The sequence below is a fragment of the Muntiacus reevesi genome, chromosome 2 (assembly GCF_963930625.1).
Source record: "Muntiacus reevesi chromosome 2, mMunRee1.1, whole genome shotgun sequence".
Classification (NCBI taxonomy): Eukaryota; Metazoa; Chordata; class Mammalia; order Artiodactyla; family Cervidae; genus Muntiacus; species Muntiacus reevesi.
In genome coordinates this window covers 275489025-275515064 of record NC_089250.1, presented here as the reverse complement: position 1 = coordinate 275515064, position 26040 = coordinate 275489025, and the positions used below count along the sequence as shown (strand labels likewise).

The following is a 26040-nucleotide window of genomic DNA, read 5'->3' as shown; positions in this document are numbered from 1 at the left end:
TAGTGACGGCAGCCATGTAATTTTAAGACGTTTATTCCTCAGAAGAAAAGTTACGACCAACCTAGACAGCATATTAAAACACAGAGATATTACTTTGCTAACAAAGGTCCGTGTAGTCAAAGGTATGGTTTCCAGTAGTCATGTATGGATGTGAAAGTTGGTCTATAAAGAAATCTGAGCAGTGAAGAATTGATGCTTTTGAACTGTGGTGTTGGAGAAGATTCTGAGAGTCCCTTGGACAGCATGGAGATCCAACCAGTCCACCCTAAAGGAAATCAGTCCTGAATATTCATTGGAAGGACTGATGCTGAAGCTGAAACTCCAACACTTTGGCCACCTGATGTGAAGAAGTGACTTTGGAAAAGACCCTGATACTGGGAAAGGTTGAAGACAGAAGCAGAAGGGGACAACAGAGGATGCCATCGTTGGATGGTATCACTGACTCAATGGAGATGAGTTTGAGTAAATTCCGGGAGTTGGTGATGGACAGGGCGGCTTTGTGTGCTGCAGTTCATGGGGTCCTAAAGAGTCGGACACGACTGAGCGATTGAACTGAACTGAACTGAATCACTCAGATGATACGTTGGGAGGAAAACTCAGTAACTGCAACCAGAGACTTGCTTACAACAGGGCAGCTGGCTTTTTTCTTAGGAAGTGAGTCCAGAAAGAAATAGGGAGACCGGAACCCACATTGTCATTTATAACATAACCCCAGAAATGACCTACCATTACTCCTGCCAGAATCTGTTCGTACACAGATTGAATTCAATTCAGTTCAATCACTCAGTCGTGTCCAACTCTTCACAACCCCATGAACTGCAGCACACCAGGCCTCCCTGTCCATCAACAACTCCCGGAGCCCACCCAAGCCGATGTCCATCGAGACAGGGATACCATCCAACCATCACATCCTTCGTCGTCCCCTCCTCCTCCTGTCTTCAATCTTTCCTAGCATCAGGATCTTTTCCAATGGGTCAGCTCTTTGCATCAGGTGGCCAAAGTATTGGAGTTTCAGCTTCAGCATCAGTCCTTCCAATGAATACCCAGGACTGATCTCCTTTAGGATGGATTGCTTGGATCTCCTTGCAGACCAAGGGACTCTCAAGAGTCTTCTCCAACACCACAATTCAAATGCATCAATTCTTCAGTGCTCAGCTTTCTTTATAGTCCAAATCTCACATCCATACGCCTCTGTTAATTGTTGTTGCTGCTGCTGCTGAAGTGATTACGTTCTACTTTTCGTCACTGAGGAGACATCCATCTTAACACACTCACACAAAGGGCTTTTGAATTTCCCCCGTTTTTCAACTTGCTGAAAACATCTCGGCTTCCCATAGAGGCAGCTCTCAAAATTCTTCTCTTTTGCCTTAAGTTGTGTGAAACACTAACTTAGAACAGGCAGGAAACAGCTCTGCTGCAGAGGAAGTCAAAGAGATTTAAAGGCATCAAAAGGAAGAGAAAGGAAGCATAGCTGGACAGAAGGACCAACAGATCCAAAACGGACTGGGGAGGGGTGAGGGGAGGCAAGGCTCCGCCCCCACTGGCCCCGCCCCTACGTACCTGCGCTTCCGGCCTCGTCCCACCCTCTCCCTTACGTCGCCTCTCGTTGGTCGCCGGCAGCGCACTCACCTCTGTACCGGATTTTCCGCCCGCGCGTGCGCAGTATCCTGCAGACCCGGAGTTGCGCTTAAATGAGCGATCGAGAGTTCTGGTGAGTTTGTTAGTTTAAAACCCTGATGTCGTAGTCTCACGGCCTATTGTCCTTCACACGTGGGTTTCGGGGCTCTCTGCGGACGATACTAGGTACCGCCCCCATTTTCCCGTCCCCAGTGTGTCCTCGCATCGTTGTGAGAAGGTCTGAGGTCCGTTAGCTTAGCTGCCGGGTCCCTGGGGCCCACGTCCGCTTCCTGTTAGCATCGTTCTAGGGTCTAAGTCCGTCTCTGGCAGTTCTGCCTTCTAACTTGTAGAGACCGCTGCTTAAAAGTCCTGCATTGCCCAACCCCTAGGTCCCTGATCCACGAAGAGGTGAAGGAGGCTCTATTCTGTATGGAGTTTGGTCAGGGTTTCACCTAAGGTTTGAAGGGGAGGGTCAGCCTAGAACGCGTGGTTTTCACAGGAAGGGCCGCGAGTTCTGAAGAAAAGAATACAACTAAAAACACCTCGTTTGATTCTGTGTTCCAGAATCCCTGCTGTGTCAGTGGCCGTAGAGGATTGTGATTTGTACCTGTTGAGATCCTCCCTCTGTGTGGGGCTGTGTTACAGGGAGCTCGCTGTGGTTTTCTAAGTATTGAACAGCCTATTTACAACGCTCGGGTCACTTCCCAAGACTGATCTTACCTGAGAAGGAAGACCAGAGGAGAAGGAAAACAAGGAGTCAGAAATGACTCGTTCCCAGGTAAGAGGCGTAGTCCGTGTTTGTTCTGTCTCTCTTTCCTGAAATGCTGTTTCTTTGGACTTGATAAGCAACTTGACTTCTGAGCGGGTTTGTTTGACCCTACCCATAGTCATCATCCCAAGGGACCCATTGCCCTCCTGGCATATCGGTGCGACAGAAGACAGAGTATTGCCATGCAGAGAAGCTCACTCAAGCTTTTAAGTCCCGAGTTTTTATTGGGCTTTAACTACATAGGTGGGATTGATAACATCTCCAGCATTCTCCCCTCGTTAGAGGTTGGGCTGATCAGCCCACTTGGCTCAAAGCCCCAAATCTCTAGTCACTTCGTTGGTCTTTGTGAAATGCCCAGCCTCACAACCTGAGTCATCTCATTATTAAACTAGGGGCCGACCGTAGGTCATGTTGTTAGCATAAATTATCAAGGCCAACAGAGAGTAATAAAGTTACTTCAGTCACTAAAGAAATTCCGAGAGAGAATAAATAAATAAATAAATAAACACAAAAAACTTAAATTCCAAGAGTAGTTAACAAACTTCCGGAACCTGGGGACCAAAGCCTGCCAAATTCTTTTTTTGTTGTTGTTTTGTTTTGGTATTTATTTAGTTTTGGCTATACTGGGATTTTGCTGATGGTCTTGGGCTTTCTCTGTTGTAATTAGGAGGGGCCACTATCTTGTTGTGGAGCTCTGGCTCTAAGGCACGGGTTCAGTCGTTGGATTAATCCCTGGCAGGCTGGAGGATGTGGGCTTCAGCAGTTGTGGCACACTAGCTTAGTTGCTCTGAGACTTGTGCGATCTTCCCTGACCAGGGATGGGACCCATGTCCTCTGCATTGACAGGGAGAGTTCTCACCAGTGAACCATCAGGCAAGCCCCTAAATTCTTTATTATAGAACGCTGAAAGTTTAATCTTTCCTTTATGCCCTTTGACTTTTTTCCCCCCTCTGATTTTTGTTGTTGCCTTGGGATACCTCACCTGTTGCAATATTTAAAAATATTTTGTTGTGTTTACATTCTATTTTATTGTTCAAAGTAATGTCTAAGTCTCTCTTTAGGTGAGCTTCTTTGGCTACATTGTAAGTATTTTGCTTCATTTATTTTGAAGTTTTACTAGTCTATACAGTTATAACTTCATCTGTAATTTGGCAGAATTACAGATTTACAGATTGTAATTACAGAAATCTGTAATTTCCCTCTATACTTTTTTTTTTTTTTTTTTAGTTCAAAATTATGTTGGCTCTCCTAAATACAGCTGAGACTTATACTTGAAATATCCATGTTTGTTTTGAGTTTCAATTGTACTGAATTTGGAGTCACTGAAGTCTTTATGTCACCACATCTTCCAAGTAAAACTTTTGGTTTTCATACTTGATGTGCTTCAGTAAAGGATTACAGTTTCTTCACATAGGTCTGGAAATGTGTTCTACATAGGTGTCATGGTATATTTGCTAATAAAATGTAGACTATTTCTCATACTGTGTTTTTGATCATTCTTACTAAAGAGAAAAAATTGTTTTCATTGAACCTAGGTGACTCAGTGGTAAAGAATCCGCCTGCCAATGTAGGAGATCTGGTTTTGACCCCGGGTTAGGAAGGTCCCCTGGAGGAGGAAATGGCAACCCCCTCCAGTATTCTTGCCTGGGAAATCCCATGAACAGAGGAGTCTGGATGGCTACATTCCATGGGGTTGCAAAGTGTTAGACGTGATTCATGTCGCTTAGCATGCATTCATGCACAATTTGTAAATGCTTGTTTTACCATAAATTCTAAAATACATGAGTTTTTTTTTTTTTTTTAAGAAAGGTGGATTAAAAATGTTTCTTCCAAAAGATCTGTTATTTATGGAAGGTTGCTTTTACCTGAAGTGTGTTTATGTGTGCATCTGTGTGTGCAGGCAGAAACCTAGGGCTTATTTAAAAGCCATCATCAGTTCATGAATATTTTTATTGATTCTAACCTTTGAAAACTGTTCTTACATATTTTCCATGACCTTCGATTGTTTCATTTTAGTGAAATGAATATATAGTTCCATTTTAATAGATGTATGCATGGAAATGTCCATATGATTTGATCAGTTATTTTTCTTGTATTCTTTACAGTTACAGAAACTTCTGTGAACTTTCTTTAGAGTTGTCCCTATGTATTTGTGTGTGTATTATTAAAGTTTAGAGTATATAGAGTGAAGTAAATTTAAGCTGTTTAAGGAATGTTTGCTACATATTTGCAAAAAGGTGGAACAGCAACATAATTGGAAGACTCTGTCAAAACTCTCAGAAAGATAAACAGTATATCCTAAATAGTTAAAATGATTGTTGCTACTGAGGATGCTATCATATTTGAACTGTAAAATGTGTAAAACACTTGAAGTTCAAAAGTAAGCATGAATGCTTACCTGACTATTGTGTTTGGTTACTATTCAAAATGGTCATTCATGGAGCAGAATTTTGAACACTAGTAAAAAGAAGCTTGTTAACAATACTAAGAAAAAAATTAAGCTTGCTGAAAGAAATGGCACATTTGTCCCGCTCAAGAACTCTTGGGTCAGAGTATGCTTTTTAAACATATTTCCTGTTTCCTTGACAGACAGTTCATCCTGTGTCATACAAATACAACACTCAAAAATAAATATGCCAATGTTGTTCTTATTATTTTATCATTTCTTTTCCAGATCAGAATAGTTTCTGAAATGGTTTGTGGGTCATTTCTCATCTTTTTTTGGCTTAGGATTACGGTAGAAAATATTGCTGTGTAAAAGTCATATTATACTCTAACACCAGTTCAGTCCTGCTCCCATGACTGAGATAATGAGATGAGTCACATGCATGGATTTCTTTCAATATACTCTTTCCCTTCAGTAAATCTGCCTAGTCACAACCATCCCTCTTGAGATACGGGTTTTCTTCTGACCTTATGACCAATGTTAATTCCTTGTTTCCTTGGTAATGGTTACTATACATTTTTTTGTTTTTTTTTTTATCTTTATTATTGTCAAAGAAATTCCTTAACAGCCTATATATGCTCACATAATGATCATTAAAGCACCCTTGTTCCATCAGAGCTTGGGTCCCTGTGTATTTCTTTCTCTCTCTCTCTCTCAGTCTCTCTCTCTCTCTCTCTCTCTCTGGCTAATTCTCTGGAGCATGGAAACCTGCCGAGCTCACTTTCTCACCCAGACTTTCAAGACTTCTTCGAGAGGATGCCCTGTGCCTTCGTGAGTGGTATAAGCCCTGTGTCAAGGGCTTTATAGGTTCTCTGCGTAAACCAGGGAATATCAGCCTCTTTTTGTCTTTTACTTTCTTATTGTTGACTCTGGACCAGCAGGTTCTGGTCCATTAAAGGACTGCAACGTTAGGCTACAGATCAGGGAAGTCATATATGAAGTGAAATTTGCTTACAACACATTTTTAAAATATTTGTTTATTTGGCTACACTGGGTCTTCTTGTGGCAGGGAGGATCTTTAGTCATCCTTGTAATTTTCAGGTTCTTTGGCTATGACATGTAAACTCTTAGCTTCAGCATGTGGGATCTACTTTGCTGATCAGGGAAAGAACCAGAGCTCTGTGCATTGGGAACTCAGGTCCCAGTGATTCAGGTCCCATAGATTCAGGTCATAGTTTTCATATAGTGCCAAAATACCCATGCAGTGATAATGTATTCCTCCATGTACTTCTTATCCCATGACTCATGTTCACTGCTTTAGGTGTTTATGTGACATTCCCGTGCTATGAATTTGTTTTTTCCATTTGACTTGAACAAGTGTCTTGGAAAGAATCAGTGAGGGATGTGCCTAAACTCTCACGATTAATGGCATAATTCCATGTCTTCTTACTTTCTTTCTGCTTTGGAAGATGAACACTCAGGTGTGTTTAGCAGAGATGCTGGGTTTTGGGAGTGGGGGTTTTCATCCCAAGCCCAGGTCTGATCTTTTCCAGTACACTCCATGCTCACATCACAGAGTCTCATCACAGTTTTGTATTTTCCAAAATGTTTACAAGAATCTAATTAGTCCTAATCTGTGCTCAACTGTATTAAAATATAGTTCAGTGCAAATAAACAATATCATCCTCTCACATTATGTACATTTTAATCCATTCAAAATTACCTGAGTTTAATGACATGAAAATTTTCTCTCTTTCTCCTAATGAGCATATAGCCCCATTTGAGTGTATGTCTGTACTCAGTGGAGATGAGTTTGTGTAGGCTCCGAGAGTGGGTGATGGACAGGGAGGCCTGGTGTGCTGTGGGCCATGGGATCGCAAAGAGTCGGATACGACTGAGCAACTGAACTGGACTGTATGTATGAAAACATTAACATGACTTGATCAATTTTTTCTTCTTCTTTTCTTTTTGAAGAACTTCTGGGGAAGGGAATGACTATCCACTCCAGTATTCCTGCTTAGGGATTTCTTGGACAGAGGAATCTGGCCAGTTAGAGTCCATGGGGTCACATAGAATGAGACATGACTGAGTGACTAAACCTTTTCTTGTCTTTAGTTTCTTTACAGTTACAGAATATTCTATCAACTTTTCTTAGCGTTGTCTCTGTAAATCTCTCTATGTTTTATTAGCTAAAGTCTAAAGTTCATAAGCTGAAGTAAAGTTTAAGCTCTGCCATTAGTGGCTGTTTGTTAATATATGTGCCAAAAGTTACAAGAGCAACTTTACTGATTTTTAGTTATTTCTCTTGTCCTTTCAAGACTCTGATAAAAACCATCAGAAAGATATAGAGTACATACTAAATAGTTAAAATGATTCTTTCTGCCAAGGTTCTGGTTACCCCGAGAGTGAAGAGCAGATAAAACCAAGGAGGGTCTTAGAATGCAGAAACTAAAAAACCAGACCCTTATTGTCTCATGTCTGGAAATTCTCTTCCAACTCGCACCCAGACCATGACATTTTTGGTGGCTTGTTTGGGGACTTAGAGTCTCTTCCCCATCTCCTTGCTTCTCCTTCCTCATAGAGACCCTCTGCCAACAGCAAGTGCTGTGGCAGCAACTGAGGCACTCTGGCCAGGGTTACCCTCTGGAGTGTTGTAAAGGCCTCACTGCCCACTGCACCCCAAGTAGCTGCCGCTTGAATGGGTGAGGGTCTCTCCTTTGCCTTTCTTGCAAGTGAGGCCTATGCCAACCAATATTGTGTGGGCGCAGGTCAGACACATAAAAGCCACTAGGGCGCCTGCCCCAGAAAGACTCCCATGTGAGGATGGGGGGACAGAGAACGGATCAGGCCACAAGGGCATCCGCCCCCAGCAAGACAACTTCCGTCCACCATGTCAGGCGCATAGTGGTTGAAGCAAAACAGAGACCATTGTCCCGGGTCACCGCCTCCTGGATGTATTGCAAGGCGGATTCCTCAGGCTTCTTCCCTGTCACTGTCACTTCTCTCCCTTCTGGTCTGGATTGGTTTACGGGAGCCTGGGTGTTGCCTCTGAGCCATCCCAAGCGTGCCTTCCCCGTTTCAGGGAATCACCAAATGGTGAGTCGCCTGGTTGCTCCCGGGCATCTCTGTCCTTCTCTGTCCGTGTCGCCTGGTGGCTTCGCTGCAGGGCTCTCTCAGGTCTCGTCTCTCTGTTGGACGCGACTGCTGGGCCGCGCGGCCATTTTGTGCGTCAGTCGCAGGGAGAGACGACTGGGGAAAAGGGCCGCCTTCCTGTCAGCCAGTGACTCGGTTCGCCCCTTCTGTGGTAGGTGGGCTAAGAGCGGGTTCTCTCTCATCCCAGGACGCTCTCTCATACTCAACCCTTGGCTCCATTCTCAGAAACTGGGAAATGTTGACCCTCCAAAAGGCCTGGCTCCTACGCAAACGGGGGTCCCCCCAGAAATGGCCTCTGACTGGCACAGCAGGTTTTGCCAAAGGACGGGAAACGACTCAAATTTCCTTGCGTTCTGTTGCCTCCCTGTCTCCCGTCCCCTCTGTCTCTCTTCCTCAGATTTCCTAGATGACCCCTACTCGACCTTTCATATCCACATGATCTCTCGGAAAGGATTCTGAGGTTCCCTTTGGTCCAGGTCTTTCTCCTATATTCCAAAGCCTGAAGGATCAAAAACTGTCCTATCATTCTAAAGAATCCCCTTCTAAGGAAGCTTATCTCTCAGGTGGAGAGGGAAGCAAGCTTCCCCCACTCCTGAACATCCTAAAGAATTCCCTTCTGACTACTCCTGTTTCTCAGGGCTGGGAAGGACCAAGCTTCCCCCACTCCTGCAAATTCCCTTAACCCTTCAGATTCTCCTCATGGGACAAAGATCTCAGTTCCAACCAGAGGGACAGTCCAAATTTTTTATTAGTTGAAATGCCCCTGATATCAGAGTCAATTTGAGCATTATTTTGTCTATATTTTAGCTATAAAACTAAGACTACAGAAACGAATAATGGCGTTTTGACACAGGATGACCCTGATATTTTTTGGACTCTGGAGAAAACGGGTTAAAATGAAATTTTCTTTCCCTTGGAAACTGCAAAACCTTTTCTTTTTGCATAGGCATTTAAAACCAATTAGCTTGTTAAAAGACCTGCCTAGGGAAAAGGTTGAAGTTAACCCTTTCCTAGTCCTTGAAATACACTATCCACTTTGCCTGAGACCTCACTTAGCCTTGGACAAATCAGAACATCAGGCCAAACAAACAAGCAAACAAAAAAGGGTCAAAGAGATGTTTTAACTCTCAGGCAGGAAACTATGAGGTCTCTGTCTGTCTGTCTGTCTGGATTTATGTATGTCTCAGTGTGCCCTCTTTTTTTTTTTCATAATATTGCTAAAGTTGTAAATGAGTTCTAATTTAACTGGCCTAAAAGAAAATAAGCGCTTTCAAATCAAACAATTCTAACTACAAGAGAAGTTAATCTAAATGAATTTCAGATTCACATGAACTGGGAAATAGTCAATATTAAATATGGAGTATTAATGTTCGTTTGCTAATCTAATGTAGATATGTCTAAGATTCATTAAGCACAGTATTTTCATTGCCCCTAGGTTTATTATAAGTTAAATGTTATATTTTTTTTCTGTTACAAGTTTGTCAACCAGGAAAGAACCTCTAGGAGAGGAAAAAAAAAAAAAAAAAAACTTCAAAGAAATGTAAAAGAGATATGAGCTTTCAGAGAAACTCTTAAGAATAATTATACTTTAGAAATGTCTGTCTAAAACATTCGCTAGATTGTGGTAACCTGAATTTCTTGGGCTGTGCTAAACTAAGTGATGGAAGTTTATTGAATAGCTAAGTCATTTCCAAATAAAAGAAGATTCTGAAACATTCATTACTAAGGACTAACTTCCTCTTACATAGAAACTAGAGATTTTGGACTATTCATGAATAATGATGCCATCGTGAGATGTTCTCTAGAATTTTTTTTTTTTTTTTTTTTAGAAATTATCACTGGTATTTATGTTCACCAATGTATAGAATGCTGAAATTCTTGGTTGCTTAAGGAAAGTAGGATGTATATTTTCAGTAAAGAAGGTATGAGGAATGAAATTACATTTTATGAAGGGAAAAGGAAGTAAGTCTAACTTACAGGTGGCTGTTTCAGGGTGGGACAACAAAGTAGTGGGTACAGAAAGTGATAAGAAGGTTTCATGGAAAGTGGACCCCAAGGGAAGAGTTTTGTTCATAAATACAGGTTTTCTTGAGATTTGGGCTGCCTTGGATGATGGATTTTAAGTTTCTTTACCTCTGAAGTGATCTGTTCTATGTTTACTTTTGAAATCTTCTTTGTTACTTTGGCTAAGTGAATATAATGTTTCGAAGTGATCTATATGATTTTATCTGACTTGAATGTTATAACCTCTTTTGATATTTGTTGACGAAACTTCCTAAATAATTTGACTTCTAGCTGACTTTGGAATTCTTCAGAGGGCCCCTGAGACATCCCAGGGAGCTATTAAACTACCTGGGTTCATTGGACATGTTAAATTGCATGGGAAGTACTGTTGAAGGGGTGATAAATCTTCTCAGATTATACGATATGGTCGATGTTACTAATATAGATATCCTAAAGTTATGTGGAGTTCATATAGATCTGATATGGCCTAATAAAATGTGGTCAATTATAAGTCTAGTTATCCTGTTAAAGTGTTACAAGTCATAGCAATGACCAAGCCACCTTTTCAGTTGCAGTTTAATCAGATTTAAACATGCCTTCTATCGTTTCACTCTGATGCCTTTGTAAGAATACTGCTACTTCATGATTTATGGAAAAGATTTTTCTAAGGTTAACCAATGAACAAGTTTTGTTTCCTATCTGGTAAGCTGGTACCAGACTGGAATTTAGTCTACTCTCATGCTAATAGAACAGAGTTTTCTTAGAATGCAGCTTTCAAGAAGACATTATGAATTTCTTTGCCTTTAAGTGATTTATATTCATTTTAAAAATCTTTTGTTACTTTGGTAAAGTAAATAAGCATTACTTAAGATTATGGTACATGTAGACAAAACTCATTCTTCATGTAAAAAAATAACCCCTCATGGTTAGACTTTTGCCATCCTGATGTCCTTAAAACATGGCCATAGTCTGCTTCTGAATCGCGGAATTAAAAATGGGTGAACAATAGATGTGAATGAAAGAGTCAGTGCTATGGGAAATCCAAGATGGCTGCCTGGCTTTTCCCAGCTCCCTGACAAACCTCATTTTTATTTGATGGGTTAAAGCCTTCCCTGGCTACAGGGTTAATGCCCTAATGAAGAAAAAACTTGTTTCACTGAATATTAAGTTTTGTTCATTGATAAACTAAGTTTCTAGTTTTGTTAATTAAAGTCTGGTGTTTACTAAGACTCACTTCTGAGATAGTTCCTTGTTATGTTATGTTTCTAAAAGATTTAATTAAGTTATTAAAAAGGACACTATAAGTTTGTTTCTAAAGCTAATCTCAATAAGTAGTCTTCAGATAAAGATTAGATGCTCCATGATATACAACCAGGAGATTAACACCTGGCTATAGTCATTTAAGAAATGAAGTCAGATGACCTGGGGTATACTGCTCTACCTAATGAAAGTTCTTGACTTACATTCTTACTTATGACCTGACTACTAACTGCTAGCTATAGCTATATTATTTTCTGTGTTGCTTGTTTCAGAAGATTGTTTCTTAGGTTACTAAATCTGTGACTGAGCCTGTGATAAAATGTTGATATGCAGTTCCATATGCTATTAATTGTTGTAATAATGTAACTCTAGATATGGGAAGAAGCAACAAGAGGGAATATTTTCTGGGACCAAGAGGCTAGTAAGACAGGTATGATCCAAAGACTTTTGCTACTCACAAGGCCTGCTCTAGAAACAGCACATTGAGTGGCCTATCAATGGAACCTTCCCTAGGCCTGGGAATGAAACTTCCCAGTGCTGCGGGACACAATGGCCAAGAAGTGCCCCCAAAACATGGTCAAATATGTGGCTACAAAGGGACCCTGCTGACTGGACTCTGCCAGCTGTCTCTACAAAGATGACATCATGACCACTGCAAACTCCTGACTTTCAACACCCCCCAAAAGGAGTTCAGAGTAGAGATCATAAATAAGGCACTCTGAACTCCAGAAAAACCCAGAAGAACTGACTTTCTGATAGTCAGATGCTTTCAGGTAAAGATTTTATGAACCCAAATTCTTGCTTCTTCTTGTACCTAGAGAAACACTAATGTCACGAACCAATGTCCAGTCCTGGTTCTCCTGGCTAGCCTATGAGCAGCTTTTCTACTTCTTCTCATCTTTGGGTCATATACCTTTAACTTTCTTGTAAAGTTTGTTTCTTCTAAAATACCACAAATATCCAAGTGGTCATGCAAGAACATTCCCTGACCAACACCTAGACAATGCGGAAACAAGTCACCTTATCATTTCATGGACTCTCATCGCCGTCCATAAATGCACCCTGACAGAATAGGCAAAGGAAACTCAGATTCCCATGACACCCCTGCTCAGCCTGAGAAACCCGAGCGGTCATTGCCCCTTTTTCCTTGAAATTGGAATCCCAAATGTGTGAGAAGGGAAATGGGTAGATAGTTAGACATGAACAGGGTATCAACAAGGGCTAAAGAATTGGCCCTAAAAATAAAGAGAGGGAGGTATGTGGCGACCCAGGGACAAAAGAGTAGATAAAACCAAGGAGGGTCTTGGAATGCAGGAATGGAAAAACAAGACCCCTTAGCATCTTTCCCTCCCCCATGTTGTAACTATTGATGGATTTCAGGTCCTCCTGAGCAGCATAAACTGTCTCCCCTCCTACCCCATAAGAAGAATGTATTTTTCTTATTCTGCCCCTCACCTAGTATATGTGCCTCATCCATTCAGCAAATGATCCACAAGACCCCTATCCCACTCCTTGTACCCTGGCTATGAAGGTGAACTGAGGACCCCTGATCAACATCCGTTCTCATTTGAACTGGCCTGCTGTTCTAACAGCATCCCCCATTCTAATAAACTTTATTTCCCTCTCATTTTGTTTCATGTCTGGAAATTCTCTTCCAACCCGAGCCCAGACCACAAGAAAGGTCACTATCCTATTCAGTTCAGTTTAGTTGCTCAGTCGTGTCCGACTCTCTGTGACCCCATGATCGCAGCACCCCAGGCCTCCCTGTCCACGACCAACTCCCGGAGCTTGCACAAACTCATGTCCATCGAGTCGGTGATGCCATCCAGCCATCTCATCCTCTGTCATCCCCTTCTCCTCCTGCCCCCAGTCCCTCCCAGCATCAGGGTCTTTTTCAATGAGTCAACTCTTGGCATGAGGTGGCCAAAGTAGTGCAGTTTCAGCTTCAGCAGCAGTCCTTCCAGTGAACACCCAGGACTGATCTCCTTTAGGATGGACTGCTTGGATCTCCTTGCAGTCCAAGGGACTCTCAAGAGTCTTCTCCAACACCACAGTTCCAAAGCAATTTCTTCAGCACTCAGCTTTCTTCACAGTCCCACTCTCACATCCATACATGACCAATGGAAAAATCATAGCCTTGACTAGACAGACCTTTGTGGGCAAAGTAACATCTCTGCTTTTTAATATGTTATCTAAGTTGGTCATAACTTTCCTTCCAAGGACTAAGCATCTTTTAATTTACTATCCTATTCGAGCTACTAAAATCTGTAAAACACTTAGAGTTCCAACTTAAGTATGAATTCTTACCTTACTATTCTATTTCATTGAGGTTCAAAATCGTCATTCATCGAGCAGAATTGTCAACATTAGTAACTGAAATAAACTTGCTAAAAATGTGACACTTTGGCCCCACTTCAGAACTCTTGGCTCAGAATACACTTTAAATTTTTTTTTCCTGTTTCTTTGGTAAACAATTTATCCTATGTCACACGAGTAGAACACTGAAAAATAAATATGCTAATGTTGCCCTGATGATTTTATAATTTCTCTTCTAGATGAGAATACTTTCTCTAATGGCTTGTGGATCATAACTCATCCTCTTTTCTTCACATTAGAAGTTGGGTAGAAAGGATTACTGTGTAAAAAATATATTTTGTAATACCAGCCAAGCCATTACTTCACGACCAGGTCTCTGAACTTGCTGTTTTCACCTTGGGTCACATTAGGAAGACTTCCCACAGCCACATGGCACCTGTACTTTGTATTTCAGGGACGGCTGACATTCCAGGATGTGACCATAGACTTCACTCAAGAGGAGTGGGAATGCCTGGACTTCGGTCAGCGGGAATTGTACAGGGACGTGATGTTAGAGAATTACGCGAACCTGGCCTCCTTGGGTGAGGAGAACTGCCATCCAGAATCCCTTATCCACCCACTGGGTTTTTGTTCTGTCATTCCAAGAATGTTTTCTGACATTTTCTGCTTCCCACAGTAGTTCCAGATCTCTGCTTCTAGGGGAAAATGGGTATTTGTGAGTTTAGGAAGAAAAGTGATGATTCATGACGACTCGTTATGCTGGTGATGTTTTTCTTCCTTCTTCCTCCTTCATTCTAGGTTAGTGGTAATTGTGTAAGTTCTGTGGCCTTAAATAGTTGTACCCTCTCTTAATTTCACATCAATTCTAAGTACATTTGTGTTAGTACTACTTGACCGGAATCTCAGGATGTGATAGTTAGGTGTTTGTTAGTATTGTATAGCGGCTTTGAATAGAGTATTTCAGGAAAAGTTTTCTAGGACAAAATGCTTTGTTGTCTCACCTGAATACATATTGGATTCGATACTGATGAATCTCTAACAACACAAATTTTCCTTTCTCTGATCAACAGGGCTTGTCTCTAAGCTGGACCTGGTCGCCTTTCTGGAGCAATTGAAGGCTCCCAGGAATATAAGGAGAATGGAGACAACAACCAGTTACCCAGGTAGGTATGAATGGATGGAGATGAAGCCTCAGATGAGTGGTCCAAGGAGCAGCTAGGAACTCATCCTTCATCACATGACTTTGGATGATTTGCTTCAATGGAAATGGTTTTTGAAAACCTGAGTTTGTGTCTGCTACTGTCATAGAAATGTATCACTTGCCCCATTTTGTCTCTTAATCACTCATGAATTTATCTCCAGTGATTACTTTTCTCCATCACAGTGTGAACTAAAAGTCTCCTCTTGGCTTGTGACAAACTGCATTCATTAGTTGCTCTTCAATTTCTTTGGGGCCCTAGAAAAACTCTGCCCGTTTCCGAGTAACTATGTGACAGTCCTTTTCAAGTTTCCTTCTACCTCTAGACAGAAATGTGTGAGTGGAGTGGTAGACAAACTGCCAAACTTCTAGAACTACTGGGAATGGGGTTCTGTCCTCTGGTTATAATTTCCTATCCACTGGGAGCGACACATAGGACCTTCGAAATAAATTTCAAATTCAAGTAATTTTTCACTGCAGAAAGCAAAACCTCATGAAAATGAAAGAATGTACGTCTCAGGTTGACTTCAAAGTTTCTCTTTTACTTTTATGACCTCATATTAAATATCTTTAGTGTATTTGATCCAATTATAACTTGCTAAAATACTTTATTATATTCTTTTATCTCATGGAATTTTCACATAAATTGACATAAACTCTTAGCACATGTTGCACTATACTATTAATGGTTGATTCAAACTATGACAATTTTTACGTTATATAAAGAAATCTTCATTAAAAGTTCTAAATGGAATATAGCTGTTTTCCAATTGTGTGCTCCTATACAGCAAAGAGAATCAGTTATACCTATCAGTCAGTTCATTTCCGTCACTCAGTCGAGTCTGAGTCTGCAATCCATAGTCTGCAACAAGCAAGGCTTCCCTGTCCATCACCACCTCTCAGAGCCTGCTCAAACTCCAGGCCATTGAGTCAGTGATGCCATCCAACTATATCATCCTCTATTGTCCCCTTCTCCTGTCATCTTCAGTCTTTCCCAGCATCAGGGTCTTTCTCAGTGGGTCAGTTCTTCGCATCAGGTGGCCAAAGTATCGGAGCTTCAGCTTCACCATGTGATTCCAATGAATATCCAGGAGTGATTTCCTTTAGGATGGAGTGGTGTGATCTTCTTTTAGTCCATGGGACTCTCACGAGTCTTCTCCAACAGTACAGTTCAACAGCACCAATTCTTCTGCCCTCAGCTTTCTTCATGGTCCAACTCTCACATCCATACATGACTACTAGAAAAACCATAGCTTTGACAACATGGACCTTTTTCAGCAACGTAATGTTTCTGCTTTTTAATATGCTCCCTAGGTTGGTCATAGCTTTTCTCCCAAGGAGCAAGCGTCTTTTACTTTCATGACTGTAGTCACCATCTGCAGTGATCTTGGAACCCCAAAAAATAGTCTGTCACTGTTTCCATTGTTTCTCCCACTGTTTGCATGAAAGGGTATGACAGGTACCATGATCTTCGTTTTTTGAAGGTTGTGTTTGAAGCCAGCTTTTGTACCCTCTTCTTTCAGTTTCATCAGGAGACTCCTCAGTTCCTCTTCACTTTCTGCTATAAGGGTGGTGTCATCTGTATATCTGAGATTATGGATATTTCTCCCTGAAATCTTGATTCCAATTTGTGCTCCATCCAACCTGGAATGTCGCATGATGTGCAGTACATATAACTTAAATAAGCAGAGTGACAATATACAGCCCTGACGTACTCCTTTCCCAATTTGGAATCCATCCGTTGTTACACGTCCAGTTCTCACTGTTGCTTCTTGACACGCATACAGATTTCTCAGGAGGCAGGCAAGGTAGTCTGGTGTTCCCATCTCTTTAAGAATTTTCCAGAGTTTCTTGTGATCCTCACAATCAAAGGCTGTGGTGTAGCCAATAAAGCAGATGTAGTTGTTTTTCCAGAACACTCTTGCTTTTTATGTGATGCAAGGGATGATGGCAATTTGATCTCTGGTTCCTCTTCCATTTCTAAATCCAGCTTGAACATCTGGAAGCTCTCAGTTCTCACACTGTTAAAGCCTCACTTGGAGAATTTTGAGCCTTTGCTATTGTTTGAAATAAGAGAAATTGTGTAGTAGTTTGAGCGTTCTTTGGCGTTGCTTTTCTTTGTGATTGTAATGAAAACTGACCTTTTCCCGTCCTGAGGCCACTGCTGAGTTTTAAAATTTGCTGGCTTATCTAGTGCAGAACTTTAGCATTATCCTCTTTTAGGCCTTGAAATACCTCAGCTGGAGTTCCATCACCTGCAGTGGCTTTGTTGGTCGTCATGCCTTCTATGGCCGACTTGACTTTGGGCGCCCGGATGTCTGTTCCTAGGTGAGTGATCACACCATCATGGTTATCTCGGACATTAAGATCTTTTTTGTATAGTTCTTCCATGTATTCTTGCCAACTTGTCTTAATATCTTCTGCTGCTTTTAGGTCCGTCCCGTTTCTGTCCTTTATTGTTCCCATCTTTGCTTGAAGTATTCCCGGTGCCTCTAACTTCCTTAAAGAGATCTCTAGTCTTTACCATTCTATTGTTTTCCTTCCCATTTATGTCTCCACAGAGCAATGAGTAGAGCTCCCTCTTTCAGGCATAGTTTTAAAGTCTCTCTTCTTATTTATTTCTTAAAACTAGTACTTTATTAAGTTTATCTTCTTTGTATTCAGCTTCCTCAGACACTGTCTTGTGTGTCCTCAGTTTCTGATTAGTTCTCTGTCACTATCACTTATGATTTTTAGACTGAAGCATCTAATAGACCATTCTCAGAAACATGTGAAGCAAGAGGTCGATTTACGAATTACTAGGCACCTAGGATTTGTGAAAGTGTTTTCTGTCTCCACTTAAGATGACTAAAAGCAGGAAGTAATCATTAGATTGCCAACTCCTCTAAATTCAGTGTTGCTTAAAGGTTTTCATCTTGTTTCTTCCCCTGTAACCTATTTCTTTGCCATCTCATTTGTCCAGCTTCTGTTTGTGGTCTCTCTTTTGAAGCCTACAGGAACCTAGTTAGTCTTCCTTCTGGTGTCTTCACCTTGGTGGGTGAGGTTGGTCCCGAGGTTGGTGCCCTTATCCTCTTGATCTGGGCTTTGATTGCTGTTAACCGTGACCAGAGCCTGCTGTGGATATTCAGGGCTGTTTCCCCATTGTTCTGTGGTTGTTACTGCCCTCTCTCTGGTGGTGCCTGCTCCCTGTGTTGTGGAATAGAGCCCCCAGACCTGAATCTTAGCTGTGATTCTGATTTGTGGTGCGAGGCAGGTGGGACTGGAGCACCTACACATGGAGAAAAGTCACTGAGTATTACTCCTTTGGGGATGTTCACTCAGGGTGTGCTCTGGTTCCCCCTCTCATGCGTTCTGCAGGCTCTCATGTGGTGTAGTGTTGGCAATGCTCTTGGCCTCACCTGAACCATGGTCAGGCAGGATGGCCCATGGCCCTGGGGTCTCACAGATGTTGTTTTCACAAGGTGACCAGCATAGACTCAGTGAAGTCAGGTCCTGGGATTGCATTCAGCGTGGAGCTGGACCCTCTGGTGCTCGGGGGCAGCTCAGGCTCTGTCCTGGCCCAGCCCCCTTGTGTAGGAGCCCACAGAGTCTACAGCAGCTAGAGCTACCCCTGCCTTGACTGAGAGAGCGCTGGTAGGTGATTCAGATGCTCTGTAGGGGCTGAGGTTACACAGCCGGTCGTGGGTGTAAGACCGTGGCTTCTGTTGCTGCAGGGAGAGGTGTCAGCTTTTCTTCTTCATCCCTGGGCCTCAGCTGTGCTTTCAGCTCCATCTGAGCGTGTGGACAACTCATAGGTGTCTTCTCCTGAGCTGCCCCAGAGCACAGGAGTCTGCTGGTTGTGGAGGAGGTCGATGGGGGAGGCCGTGGCTGGGGCTCAAAGACGACATGGTTGGATTTCTTCATAGTCCTTGGCGAGGAGGTCCAGCAGAAGGGACAAGGGATGCAATGGGCTTCTTCTTTGGGCATCACTCTCCAATGCCACTCTGCTCTCTGGTGGTTCAGGCTTCCACCACAAGGATCTCGTTTGCAGAGCTTTTCTCACAGCCCCATCCCTTCAGGATGTTTCCTCACAGCCAACCTCAATCCTCTGCTTTGATCTGCTCTCCGAACCCCACATTTCAGCACCCAGCCCTTGTTTGCAGTGTGGACATGCCTCTCAGGCTGGGTGGGCAGGGCAGAGGTCAGGACCCCGTGTGCAGGTCTCACCCTGTCCTGCTGCCACCCGCTGGTGGCCATGTTCTCTCCACAGAGAATGAGGCTCTCCTGTCCAAACTGAGTGCCTGACGAGGGGCTTCCCCGAATGTGGAGACTGCTCCTCACTTTCATATCCCCCCAGGTTGCAGGCCCCATCCCACCTCCTCTCCCCTTCCTTTTCCTTCTTCTTCTCTTGTCCTACCTGGCTCAGCAGGAATCTTTCTTCTTTCTTTAGATTTCGAGGGGTCCCTGCTAGTGTTCAGCTGAGCCCTGTGAGAATTGTTCCATTTCTCACTCATTTGTGGAGAGAGAGATGATGTCCACATCTGCCTATTCCTCTGGCATCTTGATCCTTCGTCTCTGTTTTATTTTTAAACTAGCTAATGGTCATCAATTTTCTCTAAATCTTTGAAGGTATTCACTAAGAATAGCAAGTAAAATTACTTGTTATTTGGTATCTTTCAGCTATGACTCCACAAGACACCCAGGATTTGATGCTGAAGAATCCAACGTTAGAAGGTGTATTCCCAATTACAAACCTAGGAATATGTCAAATATTTCACCTCAGAAAGTTAAATTTAATGAAATCCTGCGAATATACAAGAGTATATGCAAGACAGAGAGGATGCTTATATGGACATAAAGAAATGGAGACAGTTACACAGAATGCTAACATTACTGCAAAAAGAAATGAGCAATGTGAGTCAAATTGGGAAGAACACTCACTTCAGTCTTCAACATCTGCTGAGACGTGTACGTGTTTAAGAAAAGATTTCCATCCTTTTTTGAAACAAACATGTTCTCTAAAAGGAAACCTGGAAAATCTGGAAGGTAATCTAGTCTCTACTGCAAATCCTTATTCAGACATTTCTGAACTTAGGCTTCGACTAAACATACATTCAAGCATGTCTGAACACCTACAATTTAACAGTGAGTGGGAAAACACACAGTCTAATCATTTTGAGGGATCCGTGAGCAGAGGGTCATTTTTCTTCCCCCAACAAATATTTTCTCTCCATTCCAAGATATATCATGTTGATGGCAATGGAAGAGATGCAACCCAACCATCATTGTTCAATACATATTGTGATAGGGTTAATACACAGCAACGTTGCATGTGCAATAAAATGAGTCAGACCTTAAGTAAGAGCTCCAGCTCCAATAATTACAAGAGTATTTTTGGTGGACTGAGAAGGTATTCAGGCAGTGAAACTGGGTATACGGTTGAAGGAGATTCCAACCTTAAGAATCATCAGGGACCCGAATCTTCAATCAAGGATTCTAAAAGACATAAATGTAGAAATGCCTTTCATCAAATGTCAGGTTTTTCTCTCGATAAGAGTACTTGTACTGAAAAGAGGACTTGTACTGAATATGGTAAGGTTTCTAGTCAGTCTTCAGAACTTATTCAACTGCAGACTGTTCAGAATCCACATAAAGAAAACGAGTGTAAGATATGTGGGAAAGTCTTTAGTAAGCCATCCAATCTAAACAAACATAGGAAAATTCATACAGGAAGGAAACCTTTCCAATGTACAGAATGTAGCAAAGCGTTTAAACGTCACTCAGTTCTTACTCAACATCAGCGAATTCATACTGGAGAGAAACCTTATACATGTACAGAATGTAGCAAAGCCTTTACTTACAATTCAAGTCTTATTCAACATCAGCGGATTCATACTGGAGAGAAACATAAATGTACAGAATGTAGTAAAGCCTTTGTCTGTTACTCACAACGAATGGATCATCAGCGAACTCATACTGGAGAGAAGCCTTATAAATGTAAAGAATGTAACAAAGCCTTCCATAGTCGCTCACTTCTCACTCGACATCAGCGAATTCATTCTGGGGAGAGACCTTATAAATGTAAAGAATGTAACAAAGCCTTTTTTCAGTGCTCACATCTTACTCAACATCAGAAAACTCATACTGGAGAGAAACCTTATAAATGTAAAGACTGTAACAAAGCCTTTATTCAGTACTCATCTCTAACCTACCATCAGCGAATTCATACTGGAGAGAGACCTTATAAATGTAAAGAATGTAACAAAGCCTTTATCCGTTGCTCACATCTTACCCAACATCAGCAAATTCATACTGGAGAGAAAGCTTATCATTGTGCAGAGTGTGGCCAAACCTTTATTTGTCACTCAGAGTTAATTGCACATCATCGAATCCATAATGGGGAGAAACCATACAAATGTAAAGAATGTGGCAAAGTCTTTATTACAAATTCGGCCCTTACTCAACATCACCAAATTCATACCGGGGAGAGACGTTATAAATGTAGAGAATGTGGCAAGGCTTTTATTAACGTTTCTAGTCTTACTAAACATCAGCGAATCCATACTGGGGAGAGACCATATTCCTGTACCGAATGTGGCAAAGCCTTTGCTTACAACTCAACGCTTACTCAACATCGGCGAATTCATACTGGCGAGAGACCTCATAAATGTCAAGAATGTAACAAAGCCTTTCCTCGCCTCTCACTTCTTACTCAGCATCAGCGAGTGCATACCGGAGAGAGACCTTATAAATGTACTGAATGTGGCAAAGCCTTTAGTCGCAACTCAACGCTTACTAAACATCAGCGACTTCATACTGGAGAGAAACCTTATAAATGTACAGAATGTGGCAAAGCCTTTAGTCAGAGTGCCCATCTCGCTAAACATCTGAGAAGACACTGGAGAGAAACCCTAGTAATGGAACATGTGATGGAATAGGATTTGCCTAAACATGCATCAGAAAACACAAGAGTTTATATAAGAAACTTACAGAGATGATGTAACAAATATGTCAAAAGGTATTTAATCAAATGGTAAATCAAAATAAATATCAGGGATTACATACTAGAAGACATGTCATCAATCCTCTTTTCTGAAGTTTCTCTGAAGGAGAATAACTGTAGGGAGTACTCCATAGTTAAACACATAGAAAGTGGATATATTAGCATGAATCGTGAGATGAAGGTTGATGGTTAGAACGTTCCAATTCTTAGCAATGTATGTATGCTTGTTTGTAACGACGTGAACTGAGAGTATTTGAAGTGAATGTGACTCAACACTCAAGTAATGCATACTATGCTTTGTTTCTGGTGTGTTTGCAAACCGAGGTTTTTGATGGTTTATTAAAGATTAGCCTTTTCATATTGTGTTGCAACCATTTCTATCTATCCTCCATTAGAAGATGAAGGGTACCATGATGTAAAATGGACAGTGACCATCTAAATGGAGGTGTCCGTCATTGATGTGAAATATCTGGAAGTTACCATGATGTCAGTGATCTTTTAATCTTTCCATGTATTAAAGTAAAACAGAAGTTGCTGGTAAGGTTTCAATGGTATTATCCTTGATTTGTAAGAAGAACACAATGACAGCTCACTGCAATATTGATGTATCTTTATAATATCAACACAAGTCATGACTATTTCTTGACAGTGTTGAAATAAAGACAGCTTCTGTGACAACCTATAAATGTATTAGAAACCCTTCCTGGAAAAGGCATGAAGTTAGTGCATACCATGCTTGCTAAGTGCTTCCTACGCTTTGTTTGGTAAGCCGTAAAAATCACAAATCTCACATTATCACAGAAAGATGAATATCTCTCTCTGTGCTTTTGATCTGTATTTAATCATGGATCATGCCGTGGATTGTAAAAGGTTTTATTTCAACTATGTGTTAAATTAATACATGGTGATTAATAACAGTGATTGGCTTTTAGTGTTTTGGTTGATTGTAATGAATGAAATGTTAACCCACCAGCTACAGTAACCTCTCCCACCTTATTTAAGGTTGTAGTGAGGAAACCACAATGAACTCGTTGGTAACACAGAGAGATGGTATATGTGGAAATTACTCACTGGCTTTAAACTTCTCATAACTTCATATATATTCCCTCATTTCTGTGTTGTATCTCTTCTCCCATTTTTTAGCTTCTTGGATACTGTGATGGTTCTAATAAGAAGGCTTATACAGAATATTGTTGACAGTTTCCCTAATCTGCTCCATGCTGTTGCTGCCTCAGCACCTGTCTGGGGAGCAGGTAACCTGCCCCTGAACTCACAGAAGGCAGTCCTGTGAGCACCTGCACTAGATGACCATCTTCCTTGACATCAGCAGTCTTGCTGAACCCCAGGGTCTATTCACGGACCCCCCCTTCTATCACACTGAGAGAGTCAGTTTCTAGGGAGGTCGATAAGTCCGGGGGTCCTCAAGGAGAGAGGGATCTGGAATTCTCAAAAGAAAAAGTGTTTTTCTTTTTGCCTCTACAATAATGTATCCTGCTTGATAACAGTCTCTGGGAAAAAAAAAAAAAAAAATTCTGGCTAATAATGTTATCTTAAATGGTAAATTATTGGAGTGGGTCTAGTGAGGTCTTTACAACCTTCAGAAATTCTTTTGATTCCCTGTAATAACTAATTAAAAGGATATAACTCCATTGCTAACACTAGTGAGGATGCATTCTTTCTGCCCCTTCTGATGTCTATGTCAAAAGCTTTCTCTGTCTTTTTTATACTTTAATAAAACTGTTACACAAAAGCTCTGAAATATTAAGCCTAGTCTCTGGCCCCGGATTGAATTCTTCTCCTCAGGAGGCCAAGAATCCAGGCGTCTTTCATGGTTCCGCAGCAGTCTTTCATCTTGGGGGCTCCTCCGGGATTCTTCAGGGCAAGGTGAGGATGCTTGGAGGTCTGGTAGGTTGTGCTCTAGTGAACACGTTTCTGCTACACTTCACTAACTCTGCAGTGTGCTTGTGTGAATGAATGAGATTCCCTGCTTGAAGCAAGCGAGGAGGCCTGCTCTGCGGTTCCTCGGTGACCTCATACGCCTTAGGGCAGAAACCTGTTGGGGGTTTATAATGACCTGCCAATGACAAGAGGCAGCCAATGTCTCTTTCGGGCAATGACTAGAAATGGGCAAAGCGTGTGGACCGAACTCTCCTTTCTCGGTCAAACTTTCCAGTCTCTGGCCATTTCATGACTTCTTGGGAGTTAGAACGATTAACCTATCTGTCAAATCCTACACTTTCAAGGGACTTGTGATCTATGCTGTTACTGTGTGCTGTTACTTCGCTCCCCCACTTGGACTGGTAGTCAGGAAGCGCCTAGCTTCGCTCGGAATGGAAAGTCAGGAAGCGACAAGCTTCGCTAGGTATGGGAAGTCAGGAAGCTAGATGGAGCTCTCGCTCCAAGAGCATCTCTGAGGATAACGGTTACTAAGATCGGAAGTGCAGTGGGTTTCTTCCTGTGGTAACCCGCTCTCAGTGGGCCAGAGGCGGTTTTCCAGGAGTTTTTCTCCCAACTCCTTGTTCTTTCTGTGTAATCGGAATGAGCTGGAAGGACTGGCCCTAATAACTCAAGAACAAAAATCACTTTTTCCTCACTGTCGAGCCCTTCTCCATCTCTTTTGCTATCGCTTACACTGGTGCGGTGATGCTTGGAAGAAACATCTCAGTTTTATGTTTGTACCAGTCTTACTGTGGTCAGGAATATAGTCAGGGTTGTGCACACGCACCCAGGTGACGAAAGTTTCCCCCCAGAGGTCTTAGCTTGGGAGGCATTCCGGAAGGTTACTCTGATGGCACCCCAGGTGGCATCAGAGGCAAGCAAGGTTTTAATGGCGAGGAGCTGGACGTCAGTCAGGGATGCCATCAGGTCTACCCCTGGTGCATCTCCACCCCGTCTCTGTGGTAGAACTGGGAGGGAAGAGTGTGACGCCTGCATCCGTAAGGGACAGACTAGGTCCGACCAAGGAAGGAAAACTTTGGAGTAAAGTCTGTCTACACCCTGATCTAGAGCAGGGAGGGACGCCTCCAGTAGAAAGATGGCGCTGGTCGCTTTTTTTCTCTCTTACAGATGGGAGCTAACTATTGCAGCCTCACTCCTTTGAACTGTATCCTGAAAAACTGGGATAGATTTCATCCCCAGAGCTTCACTCCTCATCTTGCTATGTGATACTGCATGGCCACAGGATACTTGGAGGTTGGTAAACGGTGGCCGGTTACAGGGTCTCTTAATTATAGTACTGTTTTTAGACCGGTTCTGTAGAAAACAGGAGAAATGGGTAGAATCAGCTTATGTGTCGCCCTTTTTCTCACTGTGAGGCATGCCAGACTTATGTCCTAAGAGTATAGATTTGACTGTGAAACCTTCAGCTCCCTCCTGTCCTCCTACTTTGCCCCCATACCCGGGACTCCCACCTGAGCAAACTGAAAGTCAGGGAACCGCCCCCACCCCCCACCCCAGGAAGGTTTGCCTTGGTCTCAGTAAAAACCCAAACTGAGGTTCAAACGGCCCAAGTAGAGGTCCAAACAACTCCTATCCCAGTACAACTTCAGACTGCTCTGGTTTCAATAGAAACTCAGACCATCAAAGTAAGAGAACCTCAGAGAGCAAAAACTAAGGGTGAAATACAGGATGTGATGGAGGACAGGAAACAGATCAAAAAAAGCAGGTTTCTCCAATCTGTCCCTGGGATGGTATGCTCAGAGCAGCCAGAGAGGGTGAGGACAGCCACACAAGCTGTTGCCTCTTCATGAAGTACCCATCGGGAGAAATAATACATCTATGAGAGTTATTAAGCCCTTTTCTTATCAGGAAATATAAAGAATCAAGGAGGATCTGGGAGACTATTTAGAAGACCCAGAAAAGTATATCGGAGAAGGCAATGGCACCCCACTCCAGTCCTCTTACCTGGAAAATCCCATGGATGGAGGAGCCTGGTAGGCTGCAGTCCATGTGGTTGCTTAGAGTCGGACAAAGGATGCAGTCCATGTGGTTGCTTAGAGTCGGACACGACTGAGTGACTTCACTTTCTCGCATTGGAGGAGGAAATGGAAGCCCACTCTAGTGTTACTGCCTGGAGAATCCCAGGGACGGGGAGCCTGGTGGGCTGCTGTCTGTGGGGTCGCACAGAGTCAGATAGGTCTGATGTGACTGAGTGGCAGGAGAAACGTATATTAGAATTTATACTTAACTGAAAATTTGTTATCTCAACAATTTAGGGGCCATGCGGAAGTAGTTTTGGAACAAAAACATTGTCCATTTCCCTTGGAAGCATAATTCTCCTAAAAGAAAAGGAGGGAATGAGCGCGTCAATATCAAGGCAGATTGATAAGAAGTCCAGGGGTCGCCAAGGAGAGAGG

General features: G+C 42.3%; 2 protein-coding genes across 6 annotated transcripts in view; both read left to right on the top strand.

Annotated features, from left to right (window-relative positions):
• LOC136161698 (zinc finger protein 665-like) overlaps nt 1–22045 on the top strand; it is a 77559-nt gene extending 55514 nt beyond the window's left edge. Inside the window, exon 7 of the mRNA XM_065926719.1 lies at nt 21621–22045. The gene's annotated coding sequence lies outside the window, so the exon portion shown is untranslated. The remainder of the gene's footprint in view (nt 1–21620) is intronic.
• The window catches only part of LOC136161699 (zinc finger protein 678-like), a 77546-nt gene extending 55501 nt beyond the window's left edge, over nt 1–22045 (top strand). The window contains exons 1-5 of one of the 5 annotated variants that reach the window (XM_065926721.1): nt 1639–1711; nt 2182–2395; nt 13960–14086; nt 14576–14668; nt 19363–22045. In XM_065926721.1, the coding sequence (XP_065782793.1) occupies nt 2381–2395; nt 13960–14086; nt 14576–14668; nt 19363–21620 (2493 nt within the window). In that variant the 5' untranslated portion in view covers nt 1639–1711; nt 2182–2380 and the 3' untranslated portion in view covers nt 21621–22045. Of the gene's footprint in view, nt 1–1638; nt 1712–2181; nt 2396–13959; nt 14087–14120; nt 14304–14575; nt 14669–19362 lie in introns of those variants that run through there. The other 4 variants (XM_065926720.1, XM_065926723.1, XM_065926724.1 and 1 more) reach the window with 4 other exon arrangements.
• Nucleotides 22046–26040: the final 3995 nt, after the last annotated feature.